Genomic DNA, 14,396 nt, shown 5'->3' with positions numbered 1-14,396 from the left:
AAAATACTAACAGCAATGCTATTTATTAATTTTTTTTAAAAAACAGTTCTTTTAGTATTAGATTTTGGAGCAAGGGACAGTGAATTTCATGTTTCGTGAGAATCACCCATATACATATATATATATACATACACGCACATATATATATATATACAGTGTAAAGTCGTGTATCCGGAAACGGTGGCACTTTCAGAAGTTCGTATAATAGATTTTTCTGTATAATAAACCCACAAGGTAAACAAAGCTTAAAATGATTTAATAAACGATCTGAATCTAAGAAGCAAAAAATAAATAAACATTATTTTTAAGGGGAAAAACGTTTCAGCATCAGAATATCTAATCAATCAAATATAAAATATTAGAAAAAAAAATTATTGCTGAAAGTATGGAAAACGAAAAAAATTTAACAGTTATGAAAATATTAATCCGCCATTTTGAACTAGAACGATTCAAGCAAGAAGGGGAAATTCATGTCATTCTAGAACAAAGCTTAAAATGATCTAAATCTAAGAATCAAAAAATAAATAAACATTATTAAGGGGAATAATGTTTTAGTATTAGAATATCTAATCAATAAAATATGAAATATTAGAAAAAAAATATTATTGCTTAAAATATAGATAACGAAAAAAATTGACATATGAAAATAATAATCCGCCATTTTTAACTAGAATGATTCAAGCAAGAAAGGGAAATTCCCGTCATTCATCAAGGTGGGTAGGTGGAGGAAAAAATTCATTTCCTCCTTATTTGTGAAAGAAAATAAGTGTAAAGAGGAGATCATTTAAGTTGAGGGTGGGGAAGTAACAAATTATTATTTTCTCTCCAATCATTGGCTATCAATCAAGCATAAAGGCGGGGCATGCTGACTGGGTTCTCTTTATTTTTTCTTCTATGACTGAAAGAATCTGCTAAAGAAAGAATATTACCCCCTTTCCCCCCACCCCCTAAATATTACATGGAATGGGGAAGAACGAATGTTTTGTTTCTCAAGGACGTGTATCTTTTTAGACCTATTCAAATTTTCCATTTTGACTCCCCCTCCACCTTAACGTTTGCCCCGTTTACCCTTTCCACAGTATTTCTTCTTTCAATAAAAAGGTTCCAGAAAATGCCTCTTTTAGTAACCGCCTGCATGGGAACGGAGGGGGGGGGGACTCAGTTGCGGTATTTGAAAACACATCTCCCTCTTTTTCCTACATTCCAAGGGAGGAGCGCCACTAACGGTCACTCAATGGTCTTGGTAGATCTTCACTACCCTTTTCTGGTTATTTATGGGTTTGATGCATAAATCAGAGGTTTGGTGCAAGCTAGAAAAAGAGAAAATGTGTCAAAAGACCTTTTTTTTTAAATATTTTTTTTAGGAAAGGGGAAGATGGAGAGATGTTTATTTTGATTGTTAAAAAGTGTCCGGGAAATCGACCCTTCCGGGAAAGGGACGTCCGGATATGGGATGTTACACTATATATATATATATACATACACACATACATACAAATATATATCATATATATATCATATATGTATATATTAGAAGGAGGTAACCAATAACCCCATTGAGCATACATTAAAACTATGTCACTGTGAACATATACAGTAAAATCTCCAAGAAAGACAACCTCTGTGTTGCGACCTCCTCCATTTACGACCACTTTGAAGAGGTATGGAATTTTTTCCACATACTTTGTGTTCAAAGAAACATTTAAGAGAAACTATCAAAACCTCTCCCAGCCACCGGGCAAACCTCCGCACAAAATGACGAAAAGGTCAAATAAGGAACCACAAAAAAATATCAAAACAAAAAATATTAGCAAAACAAATAAATAGATTTAAGTGTATTTGTGAGTGGCTCTTAATTTAAGAGCTCTTTTTGAGGATCTCTGAAAGAGACTGGCAAACCCCATATTACAGTTAGAGTGCATGAAAGATCAATGATTTAGTTTTAGAGTTATAAGTTAAACTATAAAAAAAAGATACTCCAGAAAAAACATCTCAAACAAACTTCTAATTTTTTAAGGTAAACAAATTTTTAAAATGCAAAATTAAATGCAAACGACACAGCGACAAAACTCACTAACACTAATATCTTTCCGCAAGATACTTTTAATAATAAAATATATATGTTAGTAATTTAAAATAGTAAAAGTGCTGCGTTTACTAAAAAAAACTGTAAAATTTTTTTCAATTGAACATGTGATAATTTTCTTATTATAATATTATTTGTGATGTTCTCACATTTGTTTGGGGAGGGGGGATGCACAATTATTTCCTTCTTCGCATTTTGTAAATAATCATCACAATAAAAAAAATAATTAAAAAATCATAAAATCCGTAGTAGTAATTGCTAAAAAAAATAACGACGGAATCACGCGAATAGGACTCCTCAAATGTGTTTCGTTTTGAGATTAAATTATTCTATTTAATAGCGTATAAATATTTCAAATTAAAAAACTATGGCGAAATCAATAGCAATAACTACCAAAAATTCGATAGAATTACTGCGTTAAAAAGTAAATACTCTACTCAAATGCACAATTCAAATTTTCCACACTGTTTGAAATGTATCATGATATTTAAAATCCATGGAAAAATCAATATCAATAACTCCCGAAAATATAATTGATAGAATTACTGCGTTAAAAAGCAAATACTCAAATGCACAATTCGAAATTTCCACGCTGTTTGATATGTATCATGATATTTAAAATCCACGTGAAAATCAATATTAATAACTGCCGAAAATATAATCGAAACATTACATCGATTTAAGATACTATCGGGTTAAAATGAGCGCCTCCAAAAGTGATTATCTAGATACATGATACAAATATTACGTGGAAATTTCTGTACAAAAAAGTAATTTTACTTTACTTTTCGAAGAAAAAATCTTTCTGCGGGATTTCTGTAACGTTCTACGACAATGTCGCGTCATCGCTACGATTCTGCAGCAGGGATTTTTATTGCAGCTAAATTTTATTCATCGATTCACGTTGCCGAAACAAGTGGCATTTTCACACCGACACAGAGAAGTATTAAAATAGCTTGCAATAAATCATACACCTTCAATAACATTTTGAAGTCAACCCTTAAGAATGACCATTTTACTGTGGTACAGAAAGTGGTCAGTACCCGTAGGTACCACTGTACATACAATAAACAAGGAGAAAATGTATAGTAAAAACAAGAAAGAGTTCTGATAAATATACTAATTCAGATATTATATAATTTTCATTTTAACCTTTATAATATTAGCACAAATCATTAACTGTTATAGCATTTTAAAATGAACTAAAATCAAGATGAAATGAAAATCATCCAAAAGTTAAAACTCTAATCGAATTTGAACAACTGAGATCTTTTGTTACAAAATCTAATGAATTTAATGAAACTAAGAACCTTTATCAAAAAACTTTACTAAAAACTATTAGCATGAGTTCAAATATTTACTTTATATAAATGTTATTTTGAACCTCATGAAGCAGAAAGTTTTTATGCTTTCCTTGGCAGCCTATAATTAATAATACAATTAAAAAAATTTTATTATTATATGCAGGACATTTAAATTTCCTCTTTAATTAACATAAAGTTTACGTAAAAAAAATACTTACTAATTATCTAAATATGGCTCTATACTATCTGGTTTGACATCATGAGCTGAAAATGACAATTAAAAATTATTAGTTAGCATAATTAAAAGTTTTTTTTTCTTAATCATAATACTATGAATGGAACTTTATCTGAACTGAAAATAGTGTTTACAGTGGGTCAAAACTGTTTACGAACATTTATAAGTGCTAAAAAACATGAATTGGAAATTTTATTGAAACTTGAATGCTTCAAAAAGGTTTAAAATTAAATGTTAGCAAGTGCCACCGCCCGAAAAAAAAACTTTAAAAAATTGACAGTTTGACCTCATATTTTTTGGAAACAGATTTTTTGGCGGTGGCACTTGATGACATTTAACAATTGATTTAAAACCTTTTTGAAATATTCAACTTTTAAAAAAATTTCCAAATTTCCCAATTCAAATGTCCAAATTTAAGTTTTCTAACAAACATTTTTGGCCCACTGTGTATAAAGCAAAACGTAGTTTCAAGTAATCACTGCTTTCATTAGTGATTACTAATCTAAAGAAAGTAAACTAAGTCTAAAGAAAAAAAATTACACACAGGGTGAGGTGTTTCATGACATAATTAATACAAAACAACAGTAGTCAGCAACAGAAACAGTTTTAGCATATAAGAAATACACAATTAAAATATAATTTTGATTTTTATTAAAATAAGAATGTTCTGTAGGGTAAACCAACCAGTGAAGGAACACTACCCAGTGATGGAACATTTCATATATATTGATTAAAAATAAGAATTCGAAAATTTTTCTTTAGATTGATTGGTAACTTAATAGCTTACTGCCAAACAATAGGAAGTCATCTAGCAATGTTTTGGATTACCTGGTCAAATAGACTTCTCTAGAAAAAATTTTTAATTTGTTATTATCTCTGCAACACCTTGTTTCTTTGAAAAAATTATAAGGTGAGTGTTTGCATTTATATGTTTGAAGTGGAATTTATTGCACATAATAGTTTTATTTTTCTCACTGTGTAAAAAAGAATTTAAAATACAGTTATTGAAGTTACTTTTTTTTTTTTTAAGCATCATAGCATAATAAAGTACTGAGATAAGGGGGTGTTTATTCACTGGATCCCCAAACGATGAAAAACCAGTGAAGGAACAAGTTTTCCTTTGCTGGTTTTTTTTTCTAAGTTAATGAAAATAAAAGATAAACTTTAATTTTCTTGTACCTTTAGTGATGTTAAAAGTACGAAAAACAACTTCTAACCAGTGAGGGAACAGGCATGTTCCTTTACTGGGCATAAATTTCCCAGTGAATTAACAGTATGTGTTAATATGTTGACACTTTATTTTTCAATTCATGATTACAAAAAAAAGTTAACATTTTCCAAGTATTTATATGTTATAATTTCAAGAATAGGCTTGCTTTTAAATATTTGCATGGCTTATAAATTCATAAAGAGCATTAAAAAATAACCAAAATTAAGTGTTCCTTTACTGTCTGTTTATTCACTGTTAAGAGCTGTTCCTTCACTTGGTCTTCTTACTACTAGTTATTTGAACCTTCAAAACTTTAAAATAATATTATGTATGTAAGTTCTGTACAATATTTTTACATAATTTGCAATAAGTAACAAATATGTTGATACTGTCATTTAACTAAAATTACGAATTTTGAAATTAATATGATTTTTTAAAAGGCAAGCGAAGATTAAGTGTTTCTTCCCTGGTTAGTTTACCCTAGTTATTTTTGACAAAAATCTCTACATATTTAATCGCTTGTAATATTTTGCAAAACTTCACTTTAAAAAGACAAAATTAACGCAAAGGGACAAACAATCTTCTAGAGTGATACGGTTATTTTGTTTTGTAAAAATATGCAATACTATAGCCTTCAGAAATACTATTCTGCAAAGTCAGTGAATAAGGTAATTTGTGAGGGGATGGAGGAAACATACTTTCACAATTCAGTAAAATAGATTTCCTTAATCTCAAAAAAAATCAAAGAATATGGTAATCAAGGAGTTGGCCTCAAGGTCGGAATATCCTGGGTTTGAATCCTACTTTAAACATGGATAAAATTTCTCTCTCTCTGTTCTATCTGTCCTTGTAGTGTTGGGGAGATGTAATAGATGTGGGTTGGGTGAATAACCAGTTAGTAGGGTATTTATAAATAAGGATGTAACAATTCAGCTAATATTCGGTATTTGGCAAAGTATAATTTTTAAAAATTATTTTTTGACCAGTTTTTTTTTGGCGAAATTCAAATAGATTCAATAAAGAATATACTAAAATCATATTTTTACTTTTCATTATTAGAAATTGTTTTTCCAAGTACTTCTTAAATTCTAATTAAGTCAATTAGTTGATTTTATGTTTTGAAAGACAAATTGAAAAGTGAAATTTGAAAAATTGAAAATGGAACATTGAAAAATTGAACTTTATAATGATATGAGAGTTTTGTAATACATGCCTAGGGTAATTGTGTAACTAAGTGAAAAACACTGAAATTTTTGTGTGCAAAAAATCTATATAAATTTATACACCGTACATGTTTCGTATTTGACTTTTTTTTAAAATAAGATTTATAATTACCTACCAATTATAAATATCACACATCCCCATACTAGCTAGTTTAAGAAAAATCTAAGTTCTTACAAGAATCAATATGTTGGATTTTTAAAATCATGTGAATATGAATCGCAATATCGGATTTTAAAACCGCAATATCGGATTTTAAAATCGCAATGCATGATTTTTTAATCACATGAATACAAAACGCAATGCATAACTCCTAAATTAGGTAAATACGAAAATTTATGTTTCATATTCAATAGGCATTGCGATATTAGCGGATTCTGGAGCAGTTTCAAACATTCAAATTAGTTAAAATCCGACAAACTAAAAGAATCAATTGGTAAATTTCTGCCCATTGGAAGAAGAATTCTGTGTATGTAGTCGTCTCGTTAGCGAAACTTTCAAAATTTGAATTTTAGATAAAGGAATTTTGTGAAAATTGATATTTCAATTGAAAACAATCAATGATTAACAAAAAAGTTTTACAAAATACTTTATTTTCTAACTTTATCTTCTTTACTTTACTTATTTTTAATTCTAATTAGGAACAGAAGGATAAAACTATATATATATATTTAATATAAGGAATAAAATATATAAACTCTTTGCTTAGAGTGGTTCAATAAGTTAAGCATATAGCTTCCCAATCCCCTTTAAACTTAGCAAACAAAAATATTGAAACATTCAATCTGGCATCGATTTAATACCCCTTTGAAAATCATACTAATGTTAAGATAATATATTTCTTAAGTCATAAGTAATAATGTAATAAAAACTCAAAGAATTTAACACATAGGACATTATTATTATTCTGAAAGGTCACATCACAATGGATCAAATAAGGAATATTATGTGCTATTCTTCAGCAGGATTGTATGATAAACTTTTTAAAATAAATTATAAAAAATTAGAAAAAATATTTGCATATCTAAACCATACTTTTGCCTAACTTTCCTTGTTTAGATGTTACTTTTAAAGCCCCAAATACTTCGAATTATGATTACANTAAACTTAGCATACAAAAATATTGAAACATTCAATCTGGCATCGATTTTATACCCCTTTGAAAATCATATTAATGTTAAGATAATATATTTCTTAAGTCATAAGTAATAATGCAATAAAAACTCAAAGAATTTAACACATAGGACATTATTATTATTCTGAAAGATCACATCACAATGAATCAAATAAGGAATATTATGTGCTATTCTTCAGCAGGATTGTATGATAAACTTTTTAAAATAAATTACAAAAAATTAGAAAAAATATTTGCATATCAAAATCATATTTTTGCCTAACTTTCCTTGTTTAGATGTTACTTTTAAAGCCCCAAATACTTCGAATTATGATTAGAAATATGAATTTAAAGAGGATTAAACCATAACTGCTCTCAAATAAAGAAAATTAAAAAATTAATGATTTTAATAATTTATATATTTAATCAAATGAATTTTTTATTATAATGAATCTGTCCTTACTATTGACATTGTAAGCAATACTAAATTGTGTAATAAACATACTAAGTTGTGTAATAATAATATAATTTTGTATAAAAAAAACATAACCATTGATAAATACCTAGATATTTATGAATTCTGGGTATTTACCCAGGTAATTACTCAGGGTATTTATTCCAAGTTTTAAAAATATTTTACATCTATAGGTGGCATGGATCTACCTATATGGAGTCTACAAAAAAGTTTATACCATGAGGCAATATGTTGCCAAAAGTTGTTGGAAAAAAATATCACTTAACAGGCTCTTTCTTAAGCCTTTAAATGTATAGGAAGATAGCTTCATAGTGCTTACAAGGATTTTAATAACAATTTTTTTATATTCAGTGGAAACACTAGGATGAATTACAAGCAATCTAAAATTAATTTACTTTGCATTTCATAGATGACTTCAGAGGCAGATAAAAGTCTTGAATGAGAGTCATGGCCAGGATCAATTTTTCTTACCATCAACAATTTACTAAACCAACCATCATTATTCGAGTTGTTAACGCATCCCAACCATAAAGATCTGAAAATGCATTTATTACCAATCTGAATTAATTTTATAAGAAATTTCAATGTTTCATATGAATTTTAATAATTTATAAAAATTTCAATAATTCATAAGAACCTCAATAGTAATTTATAATTCCAAAAATATGAAATTATATCATAAGAAGTTCAATCATTAATAAGAATTTCAATATTAAGTTATTTCATAAGAATTTCATTAATTTATAACAATTTCAAAATGAATTTATTTCATAACAATTTCAATAAATCATAAGATTTTCAGATTCTATGAAGAATTAATTTTTTTAATTTAGCATACCAATGGTCTCAAAATTTGAGGGAATTACTCATTTGAAATTCAAAACTAATATAAAATAAGGCCCCCGTGGCAGAATCATGGCAACACAGTGACATTGTCGCAGAACATTACCGAGTTCTTGCAGAAAGATTTTTTAAAAAATGCTTATGATTTTTCTATTCTCATTTGAGAATAATGAAAAAAAAAATAATAATAATAATGAAGAAAAAAATTTGGTTTTCTGTTCTACAGAAATTGTCATTCTATTTTTTCATGCAGTTATTACTGATAATTTCCACATAACTTTCAAAACCCGATATTTATAATAATATATTATGACTAGTATTATGACAGATATTTTTAATACTATATTATAACAACTGAATCTCGAAATGAAAACACGCATTTAGTAACCCCTTTTGAAGAGTCCAATTTGCGTGATTTTGCAATTAATCTCTTTTATCGGTAGTTACCGCTACAGATTTCATGATTTTTTTTAATGTGATGATGAATTACAAAATGCGAAAAGGGAAATAATTAGTGTGCTATTTCCTTACAAAATGTTATAATATCGTCCATAATATTATACAAAGAAAAATATTACACATTCAATTAAAAATATTTTTTTATCTGATCCAATTTTTTAATTTCTTTATTTTTTGAAGATAACGCTTCCCTTACTATAAATTAGCAACATGTATATTTGTTATTTTAAAATTATCTTGCATGTCACCGAAAGCCAGAAAAAACTCTGCCACAGAGAATAAGGTTATCTAATTAGAATTATAAGACAGGCATCTTCAATAATTGTAAAAAAATAAATATTAGATTAAAAATATAATGAAAATAAACATAGGATTCAACACACATAATCTTTCACCCCAAAGCAACCCTTATATATTTTGTAAAAAGAGTCTTTCAAAAATTGATGGGTACACCACCTCTAAAATTCTGTTTAAGTTAGAGCTGAAAACATTTCTTTTTCGAAGCACAATTCAAACCTCATGTTTATTTATATTTTGTAAAACATCTTCAAACTTTCTCAAAACAATTTTGCAACTTAAAAAATATACTCCCTCCGTAGTTAAAGGTGACCCTCTGAAAGATACAAATACATATTACAACACATACTAATTAAGTTTCACATTTCAGTGAGAGATGAATACACCAACGAAAAATGATAACAATCAGAGCTTGTTTATAAACAGAAAGTCAGACACTTACTAAATTAGCAGCTTTCAAAATTTTGTTTAATAAACAGGGTGGTAGACAAATCTTTCAATAAAAAATAAGCACTTTTAGAGTACTTTTTGAGCACTCAAAAAATATTTTTAAGCTGGGTTGGCAAGGTTAAGGACAGAATTGATTAATCCACGGCTTAAACCCTGGTTTAAACCATCCTGTCCATAACCCCTTTGTCCAAAACTGTCTAAAACCCTTTTACTTAAATTATGTCACAATTTTATTTGAACAATATTTAAAAGGTAAAATAAACATAGAATTAACAGGGGTGTTTGTGGGACCCCAAAAAATCCCCTGAAACTTTTACGGACTTACTACCGACATTTTGGAGTTTCGAGAAGGGGGGGGGAGAAATGAAAAATTACAATTATGAAGTATTGAATGACCTAATTATAAAAGTTCAATGAATTACTTTTTTTGCAAAATTAATAACCATAAATTTTCAAACATATAAACTACTACATTTTATGTAAATATTTTAAATTACCTGAATTAATTCTTTAAAAAAAATNATAAAAGCGGACCCTGGTTGAAAGAATGTGAGTAATTTTTTCACAATTTCACGAAAAACGGACCTTTCACAAAATGTCTGGACAGACCCCTGATAGTGGTGATACATCACCAGAGACAGTAACTGAAACAAATGTTATGCCCTTCAAAACTGTTAAGACATTTTTCAGTTACTTTGTATTTCCAATTTAAACTAAGATATTTATGTTTAAAAAAAAAAATTTTTTTAATAGATGTCTTTTTTATCATCCTGCAATGCAGAAATTATAAAATAAAATTTAAAAAATATTGTGAAAAATAAAAGGTTAATTTTTTAACAAATTCAGTATTTTTTTAAAAAAATTATTATTATTTTTCAATATTGCAATATTTATCCTTATGCAAAAAAATTATTTATCAGTATTAAAAGCATATTTATATTTAAAGGATTTGGTATTCACTTTTGTTGCTTAATGAATTGTGGAGCTTCAAAAATTATAAGCCTTTTCCCATTATATTATATTATTTTCCTTTAATGAGTTTGTAATTGTATAAAAAAATAAATTGCATAAATTTGTATAAAAAATATTAAATATTTATTGACACATGTAATTATTATGTGTACAATGGTTACACCTATAGAATTTTAACCTTTTACCAAAGTTCAAGATTTTGGACAGTTTTATCCAGTTTAAGACAGTAAAACCCACGTGTCCTGTCCAAAACCAGTTTAGGACATCCAAAAGTTAAAACTCCAACCCTGTTTTTAAGCACTATATACATTAACAAAACGCAAAATAATTTTCAGACTTTCCGTAATCATGATAAAATAACTAGTTTCTGACAAAAAACTCTTTTCTTGATTACGTAAGCCATTATAAAATGATCGAGATTTTTCGGTTTGATATCAGAGGGTGGAAAATTAAGCCTGAAATTGAGAATATCTACTTGCAAAATGCCGCAGAGTTTGCAAATGAGAGTGCAATAATCTCACCCAGCTGCTAGAGAGTTTTTGCGCACATGCCGACTCCCAAGTATCTCATCATACATATTGGCGCTTCCATACGCTATGGACCCACTATACGCCAAAATAGCTTGTGGTTGAATAAATGTTGAAAAAAAAAACAATTTTAAAAGCATGCTTTTGCATAATATGGCGAAATTCGACATGGGAAAGAAAAATATAAAATTCTCGAAAGAGGAAAATTAAGCACTTTTTAAATACACTCAATGAAAAAAGCACCTTTAAGAGCTTTTAAAAAACGAAAATAAACACTTCTAAGCACTTTTTAAAAACGCTACGCACCCTGATAAATGATAAGACAGCTGATGCAGAAATGTCGACAATTTTTAATAACATGTACAACATGAATATTATTGAATTAAAATTACAAACAATTAAATAATTAATCAATAAAACAAATGAGAAATAAACAGAAAGCTATACTGGATGGAGATTATAAAAGTAATCAAGTTTCCGACGAAAATAATAAAAATAATGAAATATTTCGATAAAATAAATATTTCTCGAGCAAATAAACGCAATAAAATAATTAACTAAATAAATATATAATAGTTTAATGTCATTCGACCTTTAGCTCGACCTCCTGCAAAATAATGATATAAATTTTTACCGTTTCACAAAACCAAAACATAAAGCAAATCTTAACCTTTGGAAGGTGAGTGAAGCAGGCAATTTCATTAACAGAATTTTACGAACAAGTGAGGACATTTTAATTATTAAATTAAAAATTGACGGATATAGAGAGCTGATTGTTTATATACAGACGCTTTTGACTACTTATTTCTACTCGGCTTTAGGAATGAACACCAAACTGTTTGAAATTAATATTTTTTTTTTTTGAAACTGGTTGAGAACTGTAATTTAAGGGACAATTTACGTTGCATTCATTAATACTCACATATGCGAATCAGATCTTGATTGGTGAAATATGTTAACTGGTAAAAAAACTCAAATTTAAATTCAAATTTTTTTTCCACACACATTTTTAAAATTTACCAATGCTTCATTCTTTGTAAAAGCAAAATTTAATTCAACAATTTTCTAAAACGAAATCGGTATTATATGTATTCGTGATTGTTGATGTTAATTTACGTCGCACTAGAGCTGCACAATGGGCTATTGGCGACGGTCTGGGAAACATCCCGGAGGATGATCCGAAGACATGCCATCGCAATTTTGATCCTCTGCAGAGGGGATGGCACCCCCGCTTCGGTAGCCCGACGACCTGCACGCGAAGTCGAGCACTTTACGGTAGCACAGTTTAACGAGGACCAATACCGCACACCCTCGGTCCCTACGCAGACTTATCCAAGTGGTCACCCACCAGCGCACTGACTGTAGCCAGTGATGCTTGACTTCGGTGATCTTCTGGGAACCGTGTCTTAACGATCAGTCCACTGCGGGACGTATTCGTGATTGCAACAGTCGAATGCGCCATTTGGGGAAAGACCGGTTTCATGCCTTTGGCCCTTCTCTCTTCCATCTTCTTCTCTTTTCAGTTGTATAGAAATGTACTACGATATTTTCCTTTTTCTTAATTTTTTTCTTTTTATTTAATGAAAATATTTTTTTTAATTTTCATGATGCTTTTCTTTAGAGCTATATAGCTCTAAAAAAAAGTATTAGTATTGTCTTTTTCTTCATTCTCGAAGAGTTTGTTCCTTTACAAGGGCTGATTTACGATAAACTATTTTCAGAATGAAATTTTGTTTTCTTTAAAATGAATTTTTAATAATTGTATCATTTACATGTCAATTTGCTTTTTTAAAATATTGTTATTTGTATAATTTCTTATTCGTTTCAGATACTTACATAATTCTTTTTCATTTTATTTCCGTACTTAATTTTTGTATATTGTATTTATTTATGTATATTGTATTTTTTTAATTCTCCATAAATTAAAATAGTTTGATGATTTTATTTAAAAAGTTGTTATAGAATGCTTTTAAATATAATTTTTGATTATATTCTTCAATATTAATTTTTTTTTTCTAATGAGATCATGATATCAAGCTTAATTTGAATTAAGGCTTGAGCAACATACTTCATCTTGAATTTATTAGTAACAACCATTGTGCAATTTTTTTCAGCTGCATCCTCAATCAATCAACGATGCGATCTTGGGATTCCTGTAAAATGTGACAGTGGATTTGTAAAACAAAATTTTTTGCTGGATAATTTGGAATTGAAGGCTGAATTGGTAATTATTTTTTTTAAGCTATAGAAAATCCCCCCCCCCCAATGATCAAAATCCAAGCGGAGAGCGTTTACAAAACTTCCTTTAACAAATTTATAACTTAATAATATATAATCAGGAAATTTGCTTTTATGTATTCTTAATATAATGAAATGTATAAATTTTTGTTTAAATTATTCTTTTGCAGTGGTGGTAAAAACTCATTCGTTTCTAAGTAAATTAATAATGCTTTGCTAACCTGAGATAAATTATTTTATGAACTTAAGGCATAAGGTGATTAATTTTATTAATTTTTCTTCTTCTTTTCTTTCTCATAGTCTGCTAGATTGCAAAGTCTTGATGGAGCTGATTTTAAAGAACATACAAGCCAAGCACTTCGTCACATCATGCCTGATGATGTTGCTGAACTCTATAGCTGTGTGGGCAATAATGAAAAAAAAAAAAGATTTTTTGGTTGAAGAGTGTCAGACGCAATTATTGATAATATTTAATCTCTTTTCATATATATATTATTCCATTTGTAGTTCGACAGTATATACTCAAAATTTGTGTTGCTAAAGTTACCTGTCTAGAAAATGAATTTTATTTTTAAAAGTATTTATACACATTAAAATGGTATTATTATTATTAAATTTAGTTGGCAAATCAACATCTATAACCAGCTTTTTTTTTCTTCAACTTNTATATATATTATTCCATTTGTAGTTTGACAGTATATAGTCAAAATTTGTGTTGCTAAAGTTCCCTGTCTAGAAAATGAATTTTATTTTTAAAAGTATTTATACACATTCAAATGGTATTATTATTATAAAATTTAGTTGTCAAATAAGCATCTATAACCAGCTTTTTTTTAAACTTTTTAAAATACTATAATTTCAGTATTCCATGAATTTTCAATGAGTTTATAAATTTCTATCATTCTCTGTGTTTGGAATAATTTATAAGTGCGTAATTGTTTGAAATAATCTTGTTATTAGTATCA

General features: G+C 28.3%; 1 protein-coding gene across 3 annotated transcripts in view; it reads right to left on the bottom strand.

Annotated features, from left to right (window-relative positions):
- LOC107437420 (protein NipSnap) overlaps nucleotides 1–12,033 on the bottom strand; it is a 28,361-nt gene extending 16,328 nt beyond the window's left edge. For 2 of the 3 annotated variants that reach the window (XR_006225912.2, XM_043048690.2), the window contains exons 1-3: nucleotides 11,828–12,033; nucleotides 8,041–8,180; nucleotides 3,609–3,654 (exon numbers count right to left, since the gene is read on the bottom strand). Coding sequence is in view for 2 of the 3 variants with exons in the window: in XM_043048690.2 (XP_042904624.1) it covers nucleotides 3,609–3,654; nucleotides 8,041–8,180; nucleotides 11,828–11,925 (284 nt within the window). In the remaining variant the exon portion in view is untranslated. The remainder of the gene's footprint in view (nucleotides 1–3,608; nucleotides 3,655–8,040; nucleotides 8,181–11,827) is intronic. The other variant, XM_043048691.2, reaches the window with a different exon arrangement.
- Between the last annotated feature and the right edge of the window lie 2,363 nt (nucleotides 12,034–14,396).

Source organism: Parasteatoda tepidariorum, chromosome 6, assembly GCF_043381705.1.
Source record: "Parasteatoda tepidariorum isolate YZ-2023 chromosome 6, CAS_Ptep_4.0, whole genome shotgun sequence".
NCBI classification, from domain to species: Eukaryota; Metazoa; Arthropoda; class Arachnida; order Araneae; family Theridiidae; genus Parasteatoda; species Parasteatoda tepidariorum.
This window is presented reverse-complemented; position numbering and strand designations above follow the sequence as displayed.